This window comes from Passer montanus, unplaced genomic scaffold, assembly GCF_014805655.1.
Source record: "Passer montanus isolate IOZ18808 unplaced genomic scaffold, ASM1480565v1 scaffold110, whole genome shotgun sequence".
NCBI lineage: Eukaryota > Metazoa > Chordata > Aves > Passeriformes > Passeridae > Passer > Passer montanus.
The window spans coordinates 151,462-171,966 of record NW_024357614.1 but is presented as its reverse complement, the minus strand read 5'-3'; the positions used below and the strand labels follow the sequence as shown (position 1 = coordinate 171,966).

General features: G+C 40.9%; 1 protein-coding gene across 1 annotated transcript in view; it reads right to left on the bottom strand.

Annotated features, from left to right (window-relative positions):
- LVRN (laeverin) overlaps positions 1-20,303 on the bottom strand; it is a 31,683-nt gene extending 11,380 nt beyond the window's left edge. The window contains exons 1-12 of the mRNA XM_039731140.1: positions 19,318-20,303; positions 16,207-16,349; positions 14,829-14,968; positions 12,616-12,742; positions 10,251-10,405; positions 8,770-8,883; positions 6,510-6,650; positions 6,132-6,197; positions 5,933-5,998; positions 4,762-4,931; positions 3,290-3,366; positions 1,319-1,458 (exon numbers count right to left, since the gene is read on the bottom strand). Of these exons, the coding sequence (XP_039587074.1) occupies positions 1,319-1,458; positions 3,290-3,366; positions 4,762-4,931; positions 5,933-5,998; positions 6,132-6,197; positions 6,510-6,650; positions 8,770-8,883; positions 10,251-10,405; positions 12,616-12,742; positions 14,829-14,968; positions 16,207-16,349; positions 19,318-20,303 (2,325 nt within the window). The remainder of the gene's footprint in view (positions 1-1,318; positions 1,459-3,289; positions 3,367-4,761; positions 4,932-5,932; positions 5,999-6,131; positions 6,198-6,509; positions 6,651-8,769; positions 8,884-10,250; positions 10,406-12,615; positions 12,743-14,828; positions 14,969-16,206; positions 16,350-19,317) is intronic.
- Positions 20,304-20,505: the final 202 nt, after the last annotated feature.

Here is a 20,505-nt window from a genome sequence, read left to right as displayed (position 1 = left end):
ACTTTGCACAACTGTGGTTAATAAGGCACAGAATGCACCCTTATTTTGTACATGACTGGGGATTGTGAGAATTTGACACAAAATTGGAGGCACAGAACGATGTGTCTGTCCTCCTCACCCTTCCCAGAACGGATGCCTTATGGTAAGACTTGTGTCCTTGGCCATGATGAATGCTTTCACTCAAGAAATTAGGCTTGTGATTGCAGCCCTATTGTTAGTGCTATCCACAGCTGTTCTGCAGTTAATGCACTTGTCACCATCAATCCAAAATAACTCCTTTGTTGTCTTTAATAACCCATGGTACTTGTGAACCTGTCTTGTTTGAATGTGACCAAACCTATACGTAATAGACGACTTCTGCACCTCCTGTCTGGCCCAGAGTTACATTTTTGCAACCCTGTAAGGTGCCAAAAAATGGCCCCAAGTCAGCACACACCCAATGTCTTGAAGATGTAGATCTGCTCTGAAAGAAAGAAGCCTAGAAGAAATGAAGCCACTGTGCTGTAGGAAGGTTTAATATGCTCTGGTCAGCCTTGTGTCCAGACTCTCTAGAGGAAGATTGTACTGTATACTATTAGGTCAAAAGGTTAAATTTGCTCACTTTTGTTACTAAAATGAATGAGCAGACACTACTACTGCAGCCTCTGGCTCACTGTAGGATTAGGCAATACTGAAACTATGCAACCCCATATGGAGTCACATTTGTTCTGTACCACTTTCACCTTCACCTTCAGGCTATGGCAAATCAAAGGTGGGATGAAATCTATTCTAAGTCAGTATCTACAGAGGACTGAAAGAGCTCAAATAGAATAGATTGAAACTTCTAGGAAAATTATCCACAAAAATCCTAAACCAAAAAAAAAAACAAAGAAAGAAATCCAACCAACCAAAAAACCCACAAAAAAAAAAAGTCAGGTTGTGTTTTTTTTAACTCCACAGGCAGAAACATTATGGTTTGACAAAAAAAGGAAATAAACTTTCTCACAATTTTCCTTCTTCATCATTACTTTGTACCAGCTAAGGCTCAAATCCTGCATTCATACTGAAAGCTCCTTGAGAGAGATTTAAAGAGAGCAGAAGAGCCACAAGCTAGTAACACAAATATGAAGACAAAATGTAATGTAAAGTTGTTTTTCATGCTTATGTGGAACAGTTCAAGCCTGTCACCTTCCACTACAAAAAGCCAGTGGCTAGTGGTGCAATGGTGAGTTTGTCATTATTCCAGGTTTTCATCAATGTGATTCCAGGTAAAAAACTGCATGAAAAAATCTACAGAAAGAGTCTGCTCATAAGCTTGAGAAAATAAACATGATCTTACCTTAGGATCATTTTCAAGCAAGTGTGCTAATCTCTTCAAGTTTAATTGGTCATAGTTCACTCTGTAGTATCCACTTAAATTTACATTTATCAAGATCCAGTCATAGTCTGACTCTGATACTTGCATTTCAGGAAACATTTCTGAAAAGTGACATTAGAATGTATCATTTTGTTTTCCATGCACTTCTTCTTCTGAATTTACAAACAATGGACTTGATGTTCCTCTGAGATATGAGACACAAATTTAGGCTGGACTCAAAAAGAATCCCTCAAAAGCTCAGTGGACTTGAGATCTCTGCTCTGCCCAGCAGGATGACTTCACAAGCCAATGATTCCTCAGGTACTGAGCACCTTGGGATTCCAAGGAGTAGGCTGAAGACCCACTTTGCTCTAGCCCTTTAGCTCAAAGGCAGCTGTGAGAGTTCAGGAAGTTTACTCAACAGTAAACTCTCAGGGTGAGGAGCAACATCCTCCCACGCCTGTTGTAGAGCACGGACTGACAGCACACCTGCTGCTCCCACCTCCAAAACACAGTGCTCAGCACCTCACAGAAGAACTGACCACCTACCAGTATTCAGATAAACACAGATCAAGAAAAAAAAAAACAACAATCCTGTTAAGTTTAACCAAGAGACAGGTAATCGAAAATGCTTATTTTAAAGAAGATAGTCCTGTAGTCCTTTTGAGTCACATCACTCACTAACACATCACTCACTAACAGCTTCCTCCTGCAGTCCATCTCACCACCTGTACTTTCTTGCCTGATTGACTGCTCCTGAGAGCATACTGTGCTTTGAAGGAGCCAGTGCAGCCCTGAAGGCTCTATGCTGCCTCATCAGAAGAGTGTTCTGTTTTCACATCCTGATTTGAGAAGGCAAACTCTGCTAAGACAGTAAGTCAATACTGGTGAGTAGTCTACACCCCTCAGAGCTTTACTCGGAACAGAGGACTCAGACTCCAGTGTTTAGAGAGAGCAAGTAGTGCAAGATTCATCCTGTGTCCAGAGGAATATACATGCATTTTTTTTTTATTTACCTGTCTGTATACAGTCAAATTAATGGTCACTCAAGCTATCTTACTTGATAGCTTACTCCCTAAAAAATAGAGGAAGTAACTTTTAATTCCAGCAAACCGGGTGTAGAGCTGCAATACACACATTCCACTGCATTAGTCTCTGCATCTTCTTTTGGCTCCTCTAAAACCTGATGCATGCCTGACTTGCCAAAGCAAACTGATTACCCCATTCTAATGATCATACTTCTTCTTTCTCAAAAAAAAAAAAAAAAAAGAAAAAAAAAAAAAGAAAAGCTATTGGAAAGCACTGAGTTCAAAAGAACTGATTTTGTAATTTAGAGATGCCCATGTAATCTATTATAAGGCTTTAAAAATCCTATTATTTTGATAAATTTTGATTTAATTTGCATAAACAAATTAAATGCTTGTTGAAAACATTAATTTTCTGTTATTACAGACATTAATGTGCAACAATATTTGGGTCACTTCCCACAGCCAGTGTTAATTTTTTCAGTCTTCTGTCTACTACACGAGCTGATAATTTTCTGGTATTTCACAGCTGGGATTCTGTCTATATTCAAAAGCTGTCATTAACATCAATGAGATCTGCTGGGGGAAGAATATTACAAAAGCATGAGGACCTAGAAGTTTGGATTTGTGTAAAATATTATAAAATCATAATTTCTGTGGAAATCTCTACTCATAAAATGTGTTGTACTGTATTATTAAAAACTCAAGCTTACACTGAAGTTTGATTAAACAAAGGACCTTATATTGACATAATTGAAAATCTACCACTATTTTTTAACACAAAATCATTGCTATGGATAAACAGAGACATTCTGTATTAAAGTTTTATCTCCCTATTCAATTCAAATATATCCTCTTTTTTTCAAAAAGACTTTTGAGTGTTCTCATCAGTTTGGTTTTAGAATATGCAAACAAATACATTACTTACTGCTGCTTTTATCTAGCCAGGTTAAGGGTTGTGATGATCCATTTCTCATCCAAGAAATAGGAACAATCCAGGTGTTACTTAACAAATAAAAGGATACAATTAAAATTCTTATATTTAAAAATCCTTCTTAGCTGATGCTAAACTACAGTGCAGATTAGCTCCATCTTACAAGAATATCCATCTACCTTCTGTCCCCTCTGATGCATGCAACCTCATCAAATAATGGTACTTCTGCTGGATCAGCATTCACCTTCTCCAAAAGGGAGATTCAGCATGGCTTTAAAAAGTCACTCATATCAAGACTATTGTTCAGTGCTAGGTATTTCAACACCGTTGTCTTTCTGTGCTGTCTTTCCTTCTCCAATCAGTAGTTTTATTCTCCTCACTTATTAGACTTCACCTTATTTATGGAGACCTTAAAGTTAATTGTCAGAAGCACGTCTACCAAAAAAAGGTCCCAGGAAAGCAATACAACTATCTTTCCAACCACTGTAATTTCTTTTCTGAGGGAATGTAAAACTCCTTTCTGGTAAAAGAGATGAAAGTTTCAAACACCTGAAAAATTCTGTAATACAGGTCCTGGGCTTTCTTACATTCACATGGTAATTTGTGCTGGCTAATTGTACAGGACTTCACACTTGTGACTTGGAATTCCTTACCTGAGCTAACCAAGAATATTGAATGGATTAATGCTTTACAGTTCCTGGAGATTGGGAGCAAAGGAAACCCTGTGGCTCTTGTGAAAATTCCTTTTTTCTGTTTGTATTACCAGAAATAATTTCCAAGAAAAAACTGCTTTGGATTTTGCTCTCCTTTACACTTTTTCCTCTCATGAAAACTCATCTCATGGGCTTCATTCATGTACTCCAAAACTTGTATCAACTGCTTCTTCATAAATGCTCTAACCCTAGCCACGAGTTTCCAAAGTGGGTGACAAAAGGCAGCTACTTCTATCATCTTGTCAGACTTATCTAAATAAGTTTTCAAAAGCCCTGGGCGCTTAGAAATGCTCACTGATGAGAACTTAAAATTGTTCAGGTATCAGCACTTTCTGAGAAAGGGGTCATTTATTTAAGTATTTAAATGCAACCCTTCTACCCTTGTCAGGCAGGAGAGACTGGGAATGTGTGCACTGGAAAGAACCTAAGCATGGTTCATCCAGGTCCCCAGGCTGTAGACTGAGGGATGAAGAAAGAAAATGCCAGGCAAAAATCCTCCCTGCAGCACGCTCATTGCCTACGTCTGACTTGGAAAATTCACTATTACAGAGGAAAGCAACTTTTTGGAAAAACAAGCGGAATTTTCAGAACTACCGCAAAGTCCAGCAAAATCTCAAACAGATTTTACTTGACTGTTTGTCACAAGAAAAAAACACGTTAAAAAATCAAATGCTCAGAACATGTTGTTGTAACTGAAGCATTTCCTGTAAGAAACAGGGTATAACATACAATAAAAACACAAGCTAAACATACTTGTAAGAATCAGTAGTCTTTCTATTGTTTTTATTAAAAAACTGCTCCTGTCTGATTGTTCCAGTAGTTAGATTTAATGTTAAAACTGGAAACCCATTTTGGCATGTCCAGGAATCCATTATTTGCTTTACAGGTGCTGGCAACTGAACTTCATCCTGTGCATCTACAACCTGAAAGAGAAAGAGAAATTAGAAATACTTATGATGAACAGGTACTTACTGATATTGCTTCAGTGAATCTCTGGAAGTGTTTATAATGTAGTAGAGAAAATAATGCTTAGCAGCTTGCTGGTCTTTGGCTCATGCAAAAAATCAATGTAACAAATTCCAAGGAACCTTTTTGACATCCTAATAAAGACATAATACAGGCATAAGCCTTTTTCAGGAATTATAAAATACTGAGATGACATTTTTCATTCTACAACCTGCTGCTAACTTTCCCTTTTCAGTGTTAATATACTTACCACATCTCTATGGCTATGAAAGAATTGATTAGTTAATTTCATTGAAATAGAACCGATGGAACACAAATATTTTTGAGTGCCATAATGAACAAACTGAATTAGTGAAGAGAAATTGGGAAAGACATTAAGCTGGAGTCCAAACTAGTGTGAATTGGTACAGTCTTCACTGGCTTAAAACATATCTGAATTGCCTATCTGGAATTCTAACATTCCCATTCTTAAGACAGAGACTGAAACACAACAAAATCTTTCTTTAGAGGACCAGGAAGCTGGATTTGTAAAAAAATAACCTAATATTAGCATATGTTTTCTTAGTCAGGTCAGTGCCAAAACCATTGAAGGGTGAAATGCTGAGCTACTGCCCTGAGTATAGACTCTGTTGTGACATACCAGCATCTTTGACCATCAAGCCCAAGGCATCACACACTCTGATCTAGCAAAAACTAAGCCCCAGAACACTAAGCTATGCAATTTCACATAGGCTTGTGTGACTACCATGGAACCCAAAACTTTGCCTGGTCCTGATTTCCTATCTCATCTCTCTACTCCTTGTACTCAGCCCCACTGATCTCCGGCGCAGCAAAGCAGCCAAATAAACACTTGAGAAGACATTAGCTGAAAGAACTGGCAAAGCAAATTTTATGCAGGAGATTAAATTGGACTTTGCCAAAGATCAGGAAAAGAATACTAGAGACATAAAATGAGTACCATCTGGATGTGGGTCCACAGATCATCTTGATTAGCATTTGAGAAGGAAAATTCTTTCAGATAGGACTGGAAGGAAACAAAGAGAAGCATCAGAATTCATGAAGGTTCAATGAAAACCATTAGCAAGGAAAGCAATTCATACAACTGGCATTTTCAAACTTATAAATCGAGACGAAAGGGGTTTTTTTTTCAGACTTACAGTAAGTGCTCTGATGAACAACTTTTCAGTCAGGAAACCAGAAAGCATCCAGGTTATAGAAGCCCCCTAGAGTACAAAAAAAAAAAAAAAAGTATGAGAAAAAATGAATTATTATTGCAATTACTGTTGCAATATTTTTTCAATTATACCAGAGATGCTAGTTGGTCTACACCCACACTTCATATTTCACAGAGATTAAAAATCTTTTCACCTCTTCCTTCACAGCCAAGTAGATTTGCAACACCCAATAAATTTGTGTGTGCTGCAGAAATATGTTTTGAATGACAAAGTAGTTTTGTTCAACAGTTCCTCCCAAACCTACCTTGTACCATTAGCTTAGAATCTGCAAGAAACAAGAAAAATTTTCTTTTTTCTTACCTTGCTGTATGTAATGTTGTCAAAAAGGGACATTAAAGAAAATGATCCTTTGATCTTGTCTTCACTCTCTGACAGTGATCGAGCTATTTCACTGTCTTCCCTTAAGACAGGTTGTACAACATGAGCATAAAAGATTTTATCCTTAAAAAGAAGACAAATCTTGTCATGTGAGATGAACAGAAGATACTAATTCTCTGGAGAGAATGAGGAGTATGGAATTAGCACTATTATGAATAATTTGTCTATAAGCAAGCTCCCCAACTCCCTAGCTTTCTACTGAAGAACAAGGGACCATACACCTGATCCTGTGTAGGTGTATTTTCTACACGCAGCATCAGTGACCAGTGAAAATGTTACATCTTCACAGTACTGTGGGCTTGGGCCTGACAGCCAGTTACAGTGTAATCCTCAGGCAAAAATAAGTCAACTATATTAACACAGCAACTTAACAAATACTGAAAACTGAAAGCTTGTATTTCATTTATTTCTGTTAAGAATATGGCAGCATTTTCCTCCTAAATTCCATGTTTCTTCTGCTGCAACCCGGAGCAACAACCTAAAACCTAAGCTACTGAAGGTACCAGAGTTTAGCTATGTGGCATTGCTGCTGTGAGGAACAGGGAAGGAAAGTAGCTCCTCAGAAAATGTCTCCTGAGTAATTGTCACCTACCATGGTCAACAGCCTAGGGAAGGGACTGAAGCACCTCTCCTGTAAGAACAGGCCACGAGAGCTGGAACTGCTCAGCCTGAGGAAGAGAGGGCGCAGAGGCATCTTGCCAGTGCATATACCTGAAGGGAAGCTGAGCAGAGCACAGAGCCAGGCTTTTCCAGCGGTGCCCAGTGACAGGACCAGAGGCAATGGGCACACACTGAAACACAGCAGGTTCTCTCTGAACACCAGGAACAACTTTTTCACTGTGAAGGTGACTGAGTATTTCCACAGGCTGCCTTGAGAGGTTATGGAACCTCCATCCTTGGAGACCTTCAAAAGCTGTCTGGGCACAGTCTTGGGCAATTGGCTCTTGTGTGGCCCTGCTTATGCAAGGAGGCTGGACAAGATGACCTCCACATGTGCCTTCCAACCTCAGCCATTCTGTGACTCCGTGAACATTTATGACCCACAAAACTTCAAGAAAGATCTATATTCTTACACCTGTGTGATTAATTCTGCATTCCCAAGGCACTTTACCTAACTGCAATGTATCAAACAGGATTATTGCCCAGTATTAAAATTTACTTTATGGACACAAATGACAACTGCTGATTTTCAGAAAGGCAAGCTTCTAAATTAAATGTTTACATTAAAAAGAAGTCAAGTATTTATTTCCAATTTAAAATTCTGAGACCTTTAAACTTTTCAGTGGTGTATTCATACCTTTAAACTTTTCAGTGGTATATTCAATACACTGCATTGCAGAGAATAAAGTGAGCTGTTGTTAAAGTTCAAAGAAGGTAGGCATATCCCATGACCTAGAAATCCTCCTGACAGAAATTGTTTGGCATGCCTTTATTAGTTTCCAATCAAACATGTAATTAAGAGATTTGGTGAATGTAAAAAGGCAATTGACAACTGATATTTCAATTGACCCAAATAAAAAGCACCCTGGTCCTTCAGAAGCTGATGGCACCACACAATTTAAGACTGCATGGGCAAGTGCACCTCATTTCATGCCTGCAATTAGCAGCCCCTATCCATCTGTCTCTCAGTTTAACAATGGATGGTGTCTTCTAATATGCTATGGGATTTATGCTTATTCCCATTTGGACAGAATGGGAAGGAATTCTACCCTGCTGTTGGATTAGCAATGTGCATTGTATTTGTCTTATCTACTACCAGATATCCAGACACCCAGTGAGGTAAGCAGAGTCAAAATGGCCCAACCCAATCTCTGCCTAGTAAAGATACCTCAGGACTGGGAAAATTAGAAAAGAGAGTGGCAGGTGAGGAGGAAAACCATCAGCTACAACCCAGGACCCAGGAGAGAAATCTGGGTTTGCTACATGACAGACCTAGGGCCAAACACCCACTCCTTGCCACTATGGAATCCCAGCTGTTCACCTGTTCTCTGCACCAGCTGTAGAGGGCTGGATATCATCACGGTGCCCCCACAGATGGAGACCTGCAGGGAAAGGATCAAGACCTACTGGTCTTTCCCCCAGGAGTGAAGTTTATAATAGCAGTGTTTAATTTACTCGCATCTCCTAGACCTTCCTTTCCTTTTTACATTATGGAACTTGGCTAGTGAGCTTTGGCACTTACCAGTGAAAGCTTGGGTTCAACAAAGGTAGCTCCCAGGTACTCAAAGTAAGATGCCAGGCCCTCTTTAAGCCACAGATCATTCCACCAGTTCATTGTAACCAGATTTCCAAACCACTTAAATTGAAAGAAAAAGATCTCAAAATCTCCTTGGAGCGCTGTTTTCACTTATTTTGCAGGTTAAACAACTTTTGCAGGTTAAAGACACATATATAGGCGGAAGTAACTTTATTTAATGTCTACGTGTAAATTTAACAAAATGCTGAATGTTCCTTCAGGTAGTGAAAGTTCAGTAGAAAAATAGGTACTTTAGAAAAAGTCAGAGGTTCAGGGCAGTAATTTTTAAATTGTTTCATCTACAATTTCAAACCATGAGGGTCTATCTCAGGGCATTATGTCATTCTTTTGGAAAATTTACTTTTAAAGACTTCTGAATATAAGTTAAATTTCTAAAATATCATACCAGGCTATGAGTAAAAGTAGGGTATTTATCAAGCAATTACAAAATCACTTTTCCATGCTCTTAACAAAGAGAGATTGTCAAAGGAATGATACACAAAACTGGGGAAATAGCCATTTCCAAAACCAGCAAATCCCTCCCATGGCAAGTACAAGTCTTCCAAAACAGCTACTGTGTACTCATATCTGCATTTAATACTTAACAAAAAACTGCTAATTTCTGGATTTCTATTTTATTTGCTAATTCTTAAAAAACAGAACTACAGTGTATTGTAAAATAGATTTCAGTTAACCACTGACATTTATCTAATTGGCCTGCAATAAAAACACTCTGTCATCTGAAGGTCTGCAAAGTTACAGACCTTGTCAGAAAGGCATGAAAGTGCATTAGCCAAGGTAAGCTTTTTTTTGCTAATTTTACTGACTAAGTGCAAAGAGTTGTTGCTCTGGCAAATAACAGGAAATTAAACATTGTCAGTAAGGAAGTGCAACTGTATTATCATTCCAAATAAAGTAAGAAAGAATTCGGAAATCTCTGTGAAAGCTGGGCAAAGATCCAGTGCAAAGTATGTTCATGTTAATTTTGTTCTATTCTACTACGGGCTGTGTCTTACAGAAAAACAAATACCCCTTGCAGTATGTACATGCCCTGCCACTACAAAAGGATGAACTCAGTATGAGTGTCCTAACAAAATACTATATTTATTATATGGACAGTACTGTCATCCCTACATCCCTACAGTATCTTCTCTCATGGCATTCAAGCACTGTGAAAGAAAAAACCAAATATCCCATTAACAGCTCCCTATCAATGAGTCCTGAACAATAAGTATGCAGTCTGCAAGATGAGAGAACCTACTTTTAACACTGCTTTATCAACAGAATGTATGATCAAACAGGCTTTCAGCTCTCTAGTGTTCAAACACACCCTCTACTCTTAAGTGATTATTTTGGTTCTATTAATCAATAACCATGAGGAAACAATGTCATAGCCAAATACATGTACAGAACTTTTTACCACATGCCTGATGTCCTAGTTCATGCGACAAAATTAAGGCAATCATTGCCTTCCTGTTTGTGAATTCATCACTTGGGAGGTTCATCAATGATGCTTCTTGGAAAATCATTAGCCCCCAGTTTTCCATACCACCTGCTCCAAAGTCAGGCAATGCGACCAGATCTAAATTGATTCAAACAGACGCACACACAAAAAAAGTTATCTTAAACATTTTCATAAATAAAATGCTCACAATTTTAATGCTAGCTCACACTAGCTCAGTACCCCATTGAAAGATACTACATGGTGCTGCTTCTCTGTGGCATTAGAGCAAAACTTGCAAATGATCACTGAAATTTCTTATTGTCATGCTTTTCACCTATGATGCCATTCTTTCAGGAAGCCACATAATTAATTCCCACAAAGCCCAGATCTGTGCTGTATTTTCTACCTAGAAATGTTCTCAATAAAAATGGAGGTTAGAAGAGAATATATGTTCACTGTTGGCTGTCAGAAATCTTTCTCTGTGGGTTTCTCCTGTGGTTGGGTAGGATAATTATTACCTTTTTTTCCAGCCTAGCAACTGATAAAAAAAGAAGTCTTGCTCTTTCAACTGTGTGAGAAGAGGTATCTTTTCCACTCTTGTTTGAAAAGTGCCTTAGAAACATCATCTCTTTATTTACAAAGTAAGACTGTCACCTCTGTCTGGCCCCTTCTGCCTTATGCACAGGCATTAGTTTTCCAGTTCAAATGTGAGAGCCAGACAAAACTTCAGGGACTCAAGGAAAAATATACTGTTTAAACTCAGAAGCAAAAATCAAAATTTGGAAAAGGTATACAGAACATTTATCAGCAGCTGACCACAAGGAAGCTGCAGTCCAAAAGCAAGGCAGGCATGGTGCTGAATCTCTTTACAGGTAGGCTGCATCTCAATTGGGATTTTTGCCTCTATCTTACAGCAAAGGTATTTCACTTCTGGTGAGGCAGCCCTTATCCAGCCTTGGGGCAGGAGACCTCACTTACAACGGCACTAAAATCAGGTGTAGACAGACTTAAAGACCCCCAAATGTGAATTTAAGAACAAGCACGTTTAATCCTTAAAGGGTTTAAATGTGCTTGTTCTTAATTTCACATTTGGAGTTTGAAATAGAAATCTCTTGCATTTTTCACAGGAAAGCATTCTTGATTGGTCTAATTTTACCATTTTTTAAAGTGAAACTTCCAAGAAAGACACTGGGAAATCCAGTGGATATTGTGTGGTCTTATAGTGGGGATTGTAATGGTATTACAGCCCTCTCTGAAACTGAAATCCTGCCTAGAAGGAAGTCTACAACACTGTTCCTCTACTTCTGTTGTGTAATAGTTTTATGCTAATAAATTAATGTATCAACATTACTGCTAAACGCAAGAACACAATCATGAAAAAGAATATTCTACAACCCTTGACTAGCTTGTAAGATTACTACAACAAGAAAATTTGAAGAGTGTAGACAACATATATTGCATTTTCCAAAACAAGTGTAGTGAGTAATTCTACAAGTTACTAGAAATATACTGGGAGATAATAAATTCACACATATTTAAATTTACTTCTTTCAAGTGCCAAAATACAGATTTGACCAATCAACAAACTATCCAGTCAAGAAAAGAGGGGAATTCCTTTCCTCCAGTCCTGCAGTCCTCTAAAATCATTGGCAGGTCCAAAAAAAATTTTAGATACGAACTGTTTGCTGTCTTCTCAATATTCTACCCATTTTCCCCTAATATTAATGCTGAAGCCCCTGGGAATCCAAGGACAAGTAGCAAACAAACTGTACAGTGAAACTACATGGTGTCATTGGGGTTTTTTGAATAGAGTTTGACTGAACCAACTTACCCAATATCCTTTTAAAGTAGAAACAATGTTTTCCTGCAGGGCAATCCTCCCAGATTTTCTGGGGAGGAATGTGCAGGAACATACCCAAGGCAAGACAGGAAGATATTGAAGAAAGCAGGAATGCTCTGTGGGGACACAGGCTACATACAAGCAGCATTTTACTAGGATTTACTAGGAGCACATAGGAACTACATCCTTTCATGTTGTGGTGCATGATCCCAAAGACAGCTCATGTGACTGAACCACACCTTTCTATCCACTTTATTGTCCAACCCCTTTTATTGGGAAATCTGGCTTTAAAAGAATGGGTGGAATGCAAAGGTAAGAGTGTTGAGTCACAGGTTAATAAAAGCCATGAGACAGAAAGAATAAGTCAGTCATTTAAAGTTTAGGGGGTTTATTCCATGAATGTGGTACGCTGTAAAAGGAGAACCCTGGGAAAAAAACCCACAGCTTCTGTGAACATTGCACCATCAGCAGCCATTTCTGATCCATTCCAGAAAATAAGTCTTCTCACCTGTCTTTGGCAGAGGGTAGCTGACATTAAGTATGTCTTCCAGAAATGAAAACATTGGTCCTGTGATATTTAAAGCATAGTCAACATACCCATTTTTAACTGCCTCCTTCCGGGCCCAAATACGTATCTGCAATAAAACAAGGAAGAATTATTTCAAACAACCCTTACATTTAATCTTCTTTGCTTCTCTTCTGTGAGTCATTGTTGGAAAAATTCTGTCTGTTCACACCACACCATACAACGAAGCCTTTAATTTAAAAAATCCAGCTGAAGTTTTACTGGACCTAACAAAAAGCAGCACAGACCCTGATCCTGCTAAAATCTCAGAGAGTTCCAGTACTTCAAAAGGACAAAAATTTGAACTACAACTGCAACTATACATTGCAGGAACAAATTAAATCATAGCTTTTATTTTCTTAAGTGGAAAACACTGTAAAACTATTTAGCATTACACATCTGAAACCAATGTATTCTAGTGAGAGTGTCTGGGTGACAAGCTTGCATTTAGTCCACCTGAAGAGAGACAAAAAGATGTCCAGAGAGCATTTGGAGTCTTAACATGCACATATCTCCTGAACTTTCTCTGAGACTTCTGGCCTCCCCTTGGCTGGGGAGAGCAGATGACATCTGAGCAGATGACATCCATACCTCTGAGTAATGAAAACCACAGCAGCAAGAAATCTTTTCTCTCCTGTGCCCATTGACTTTGTCCCCATACTGAAAAGAGCAGCTGCTTGGCCAAAAGTGATGGAGCAGCCTCCACCATGTATGTCTGAGCAAGAGATGCCATGCCAGGTGTCCAGCAGCTCAAAACCTTCACATTTTTTGCATCTAAATGCAACACATGATCTCACAAGAAGCTGCACAGTCAAACCCTAAGAGCATGCTTAGGAAGCATCAGGATTTAATTCACAATGCAAAAAAAATAAGCATATTCAGTCAACAGAGGCCCTCTTCTCAGCCAAGGCTTCAGAAGACGTTCAAAGACCCAACCACTTAATTTTGCAAAACCTTAACACAACTAGCATCTTAAAATCCTAATCCTAGTATGAGCTTTGAATGTTTCAGGTTACCAGAAACATCAAAACAGGCACAAGAAACATGCTCACACAAATACTGTGGAGGCAGAAACTGAGAAACTCTGTCCAAAACCTAGGGGTGAAATACCCTCTTCACTCAATGTCACAGAACACAGGCGGTGCCTTTTCCCTCTGAAAAACAGCTCTTTTGAATACTCTGCTCTGCTGATTCCTCAGTCCAAGAATTAGGCCCAAGAAAAAGCCACCACCACCATACCTGAAAGTATGCAACAAGTTCAACAAAAGAAATGGCAGGTCTGACTTACCCAATTCAATCTTCCCTTAAAAAAAGACCCAAACTGTGCTTTTTAGACAATCTCTGCACTCTCCATTTACATTGTCCCACCTTTCCTCAGTAGGATGAGAGCAAAGTAACCATGAAGTACTCTCATTTAATAAGGAGATAAGTAAATCTATCTTTAATAGCTTTATGCTTGAACTTTGTATTTATTTTGGAAAAACTTGATACATCTTTTCCCTGTTGACTTTGAACGAAAGAAAGGAAGTGAAACAACTGCTGCCCGTGCAGTACATTGTTTTACAGCTTCTCTCAGCAAGCTTTGGCCATTTTAGTCTAACAGCAATACAGAATACTCAGATGAAGTAATCTCAAACCCAAAACAGTCACTTTTGGAGGCTAAAAAGTGTGCATACTGTGGAATAGAAGGTTAATGTACTAGTATACAAAATGTTTGGAGCACAGTGTTACTCCTGATGTCACCATATGGCTCTCAAAAGACCTTGAGGAACAAGGCAATGAACATCAGTGGTTTGTCACAGCACTAGAAATGGGTATGTTTTCCAACTAAGTCACCTAAGAAATAAAGAAGATTGTGAATTATAACCAGTACTTTCTGCAAAGTATCTCCTCCTGTATTTTAACATACATAGGCCATACCTACTTGTGCAGTTGTATCAAACAGAATGGATAAGACAACAACTTAATTGTCCCAAAAGAAACTTTCTGCAGAAATATCTATGGGACAAATGTTAGCAGTTTTGCAACATAAGCAGATAGTTTGGGAAGAGTATTTAGCACAGTCGATGTCTGTGATGTCCTCAAACCATGTGATGCACCAGAGGGCCAACTTCTGTTGTAAATTCCTATAATGTGTCAGGCAGCCTCATATGTACCTCATTTCCCCGCTCAGTTCTGTTGACATAATCAAAATCACAAATCACAAAAGCAGTCAAGTAAGTTGACATTTTCAGTGAAGTGTTAAATGTGGTAATTGTCCACAGGCTTCCATTTTCATCCTTCACTTCAGATACATCTAGAAAGAAAAAGCCAAAGACATATTTAAACCAAAGTTCTTCCACAACAAACAAGGAATTATGTGTTTTCTGCATGTTTATTTTTTACCCCTTTCTTCCATATGGTGTATTCCTGCACTAACTGATGTGTTTCTGGGAGAAGGAAAGCAGCCAGACTTGTAGACTTGTTGCTACTGACACGTACCAGAGCCATGACCTTCCATGCAAGCAGCAAAAATTCACTCTTGGGCTTCCTGACTGAAGTCTTGGAAGGATCTCAAACTCCATCAATTTTAAGTTATGGGCAAGCTGAGGACAATTTATCCCATGCTACCTATCTAAAATGTACAACCTGTTATGACCAAAATATTGGTCAGGTCTGCCTAAGAATTATTAAATACTTAATCAGATACCTTCCCTCTAAGTAAGGAGGACATAGGCACAATTCTTTGGGGTAGAAAATGCTTCCAGTGATTCTCACAGCAATCCCACCTATTATAATTCCTAAGTGACTTAGTTTCCATCCAAATGTCATAAAACTTTCTTTTATGGCTGTAGTGGTTTCACAGAACCATGACAATAGCTGAAAATTATTTAGTTGAAAAATAAAGATTCATGGCATTGAACTGCAAAAAAGAGTTTTTAAGAAAGAGACCAGAGACCCAATGGATTTCTCTAGGAATACTAATTTAGAAAATTTGTTTAGAATCTTATACTCCACAGATATCCCACTTGAGATCCCAGCAAGGGACAGAAGGAGTGTCTCCAGAGCCTTATAGTCTCTTGTTCTTCTTCTGCACATTCACAGTAGGCTAGAATGTCTCTGCCTGGAAAAAATATTTTTGTTTGCCATAAATATCTTTACATCTATTGAGAATTAAAGGAATCCCTTGATGTCACAAATACAGCTTTGCTTTCCTGGGGCTGCCATTTTGCTTTTAAATGATGTCACACAGTACGACAGACACACTAACAAATACCAGAAATCAAACACTGTGCAGCCTCAGCAGGCAGAGGACAGCACACCACAACTGATAAAATTGTTCAACAGAATGGTTCCATCAGAGATGTTAATTATGAATAACAGTGCCAAAGCTTTTAAGGCCATAGGCATAGATTTTCTGTGCCTTTTGAAGGCACTAGCAAATGGACAACAGAACACTTTTTTGGATGACATAAACTTCTCAGATGAATTGCACCCTTCTTAAAAGTAACGTAGAGGGAGAAAAAAACATACATCAAGTTGTTGTTTACCCACCAATAGCAGGCATGTTGGAAAGAGCCACATAGCTTGGATCATGGATAATTCTGATATTAAATGTGGCCTTCATGGCAGGTTCATCAAAACACGGGTAAACTCTCCTGGCATGTGTTGGTTCCATTTGGGAGGCAATGAGCATACTGTATTGAAAATACAAATAAGATTAATCCAGCATGCTACAGCTGATGAAAATTCTATATAACACACAGAGACAAATACAGGACTGCATGACTGTAGACAGACATCACATTTCCTATTACAGCTGCTGGTTTCAGTGAGATGCTGAGGTCAGAAAGTCTCTGCAGGAAACTGACCCAGGGTCTGCTGAGGACTGGTATGAGTCACTTTAGAAAAATTACAGGACAGTCTGCTAGAGGGAAAGTTTCCTTGCAGAACAGTGACTGGCTTTGCACTGACAGCTGAAGGGCACTGGAAGTTTTTATATCACTCCTCCTCTATGTAATTCTAATGAATTAGAACTTTTTACATCATTAATATCTTGACAGACCTTACAAATCATTCAAAATGTATCTCCTCCAAGCAAAACCCCTTCAGTGTTTTTGGAACCCATCGGGTTAGGAAACGGCTGGTAAAGTGATGACCTAAATCTTAGTGAAGGAAAAATAACAAGATACTATTGCATACCCTTGATTCAGAGAAAACCTTTTTTAAAGAAAAAAAAAAGAGCAAAATCATTCAATAATATCAGCTATGTGTGCAGGAACAAATAAAAAATCAATACATTACATCTGCACTCAGTGGATTTTCTTTGATTTACTCCATTGTCTAAATACCACTGTCATCTTTCTAACCAGACTGCAATCTCACATTTCATTATTGCTTTGTGATGAGCTAAGAATGAAAAGGAGAATTGGTCACAAACTCTCTAGACAACTGGAAACTTAATTACACACATTATTTGAATTATTTAAAAACTTTTTTTCTTATTTTATACTGTTCCAGCAAGGCTGATGACAGCTATTTTTTTCTCAGATACTCTGAACATTATACAGCCTGAATCAAAAGAAAATCAGCATCTAATTCAGTGTTTCTTACATTGACTTCTTACTACTTGCAACAGTATTAAGATGGTAAGATAAAAATGCAGTTCTTTACTGGAAGCTTCTAGGTGCCTCCACAGTTATGGTCTGTGGCCTTGCCAGTATCAGATTTCTACAATTTTTATAAGTTTAATAAATTATCATATTTGTTGTCATATTATATGGACATAACAAACATTGTCCAATTAGAAGAGCAGCTGGAAAGGTAATTTTTCCCCTGGGTACTCCCATTGGTGTTGGTCCAGGGCTTCTTTGCCCCACTTCTTGTCATGTCTTCTCAGATTCTGACTGGGAAAAAAAAGAAATGTTCTTGTAGGTCCTCTACTTGAAAAAAGACTAAACAGAATTTCAGGATGTGTTAGAAGGTTAGCTTATTACTCTAAAATGTAAGAGAAAGAGCAGAGAAAATACCAGGATCTCTATAACCACATATAAATGGTCTAAAAAGCTACAAATATATGAAAAATACTTAAAACCCAAAAATCTTTAGGCATCACTTAGATAAGACTTCATTGAGTTAATACTGCATCAGAGTATATCAATGGCACAGAATTAAGTAATTAAGTACTTGTTTCTTTCTAATTTGGATTTTTATAAAACCATATAAATAAAAAAATCTACATTTTTCTTTCCTTAAATTACACAAATAATCCTGCGAACAACAATCAGTGAATGAAGAAACAGCAATTAAAAAAACCAGAATGTGCTTCCTCAAATACTTATTGTCATACTGCACTTTTCTCTAAGGCTTACCAAATTATAACTTTTTCTTCAAAAAGAAAAAAAAGAAAAAAAAAAGTCCTGAATAAGCTGCATTTTCCAGATGTGGCAGACAATGGTATCAAGATTTACACAAGAGCTGGCAGCTGAAAAGCCAGCTTGTTTAGAAGAGCCACACAGTCCTCCCCTATGTCAGTAAAAATTATTAACTTCATTTTGTGATTTCATTTTACTGCTACTACAGAGCAACTTCAACAGAGACTTGAATGGGTAGATCTTGTGATTGAATTTTACCTGCTCAAACAAGAAGCCTATGAACAACTGAGACAGAATTTATTTTAGTGGACTCATAGACAAGAGCCAAGAATACTCAAATTGTCATTGTGACTTGGTGTTTGCCCCGCAAATCACAACATCTTCAATTATTAAAAAATAAATAACTTTAAAGCCAGCAATTCATCTGCTTCTTCTTCAAACTCCTATTTTGAGAAACTTGTCTTCCAGTGGAACACTTAAATTCTAATATTTAATTCCACTTCTCTTTAGCAGGTTTCACATCCAGAAATGAAAAAGAAAAAGAAAACGAAAAATATTATTTTGAGGGTGAAAATGTTTTAGACGATTGACTACCCAATAAGCTTACACTGTCCCAGCACTGATTTGGCAGTTCAAGAGAGAAGGAAAGCATTCTGACAGCACCCACAAAGCAAATCACGGATTGTCTGGTGACAGCTGAACAAGTTCATGGGCAATAGCCCCTACAAGGAAGGCACGGCTGTTTAAAGAAGGCACCCATCCTTCTCCGCCATGCTTTTGAAATTGCATGTGGTCAGCGTCGCTAAACTCATGCCCAAACACACAGCCAGAATCCCTGGTTCTTGATAAAGGCAGACATGCTCCCCACAGACACAGGCTGGGGAGGTGGGGAGTTGTCAGCGCTACCCGGACACGTGTGGGGCCGGGATGAAGGCTCCGACACGGGCTCCATCTCCGGGCACCGGGCACAGGTACTGCCTGATCCCCTCGCTGCAGCCAAAGGCACTGAGAGACCAGGGGCTGTCCAGCCGGTGCTGCAGGTGAAGTCACCTGCCGACGGAGAGCCAGGGCAGCCTGGCCGATGCTCTCCGGAGCGGCCGGGCTGGGCACACCCGCGGAGCCCGGGGTGCGCTCCGGGAGGAGCTCACGCCGCGCCGAGCAGTCAGGCTCCTCTCCCGCTCCCGGCAGCGAGGGCTCCGCCCGGCGCGGTGCCAGCCCCCGCAGACCCGCGGCACCGCCGCTGCCGTCGGCGCGGGGGCTCGGGCACTCCGCAGCGGCCGCCGCCGCCTACCTGCTCTGCCCCCGGTCGGTGTAGCGAGTGAGGAAGAGCCCGTCGAGGTCCTCCTCCAGCCGGCCCTGGAAGCCCAGCTGCAGCACGTAGCGGCTCCCGGCGCGGAGCCGCCCGCGGAGCTCCAGCACCGCCACCTCGGCCGCCTCCTCCTGCCGCAGCCCCGCCACCTCCACGGCGGCGCCCGGCTCGGACAGGGGCCCGCGCACGGCGGCGGCCCCGCGGCTCCGCAGCCCGGCGCTGTGCAGCACCGCCGCGTCCGTGTCCTGCAGGCAGCGCACCGTGATGTTCACCTGCCCGGTGAAGGCGAAGGGCCCGGCCTGGCCCGGCCGCACCCGCGGCCACAGCTCCAGGTCGTAGTGGAGCGGCAGGAGGTGGCGGGGCAGGCGGCGAACGGAGCCGGCCGCAGGAGCGGGCGGCGGAGGGGCGGCGGGGCCGGGGGCGCGGGGCCGCCCTGCGCCCCACGTAGAGCCCCCCGCCGCGGGTCCCCATCCCCGCCGCTCTGCGCCCCGACGGCCGCGGCCGCCGCTACTTACGGGGCGGGGGAGTGAGCGCGCCCGAGGGCGGGACGAGCCGGGCCAGGGGAGTCGGGTTCCCCCCCGTCCCGGGAAAGCCTCTCGGCCAAGGGCTGCTCCGGCGGGGCGGGCGGCCCCGGGACACCGGCCCCGTGCGAGGAGCGGAGCCGGCGGGCCGGGCAGGCTGCCGGCTGCTCCCGTCCCGTCTGCCTCAGCAGCCCGCGGGGGAAACGCCACGGCGGGCAGCCGAGCAGCCGCTCCCCATGCCCCTGCGGGTGGCCGTAGCGGCGGCGGGGGTGGGCGGGAGATGCTGGATGCCGAGGAGCCCCCGGGAATGAGGGATACCGGCGCTGCTCGGACAGACGAATGGCTTCCCGGTGGTCCCGGCCGTGTCTCAGTGCAGGGCGGCAGCTCGGGGCTGCAGAAAGCTCTGGTCCGGAGGCGACCGTCGGGCCGGTGATGGGGGCTCCCCATGTACCGGCCGAAAAAAACCCCAAAAAACCAAAACCACACAAATATTCCTACATCTTTTACCACAGTGGCAGGAGAAAAGATGAGAAAATGGAGGGGTCACTGAGGAGTGCAGGGGTTGTGGTTAGAGTGTTATCTGTTCTCGAGGGAAATCTGTGTTGGATGATCGAGTCTGAAAAATCTTTCTCACATAAAGGCGCGACCA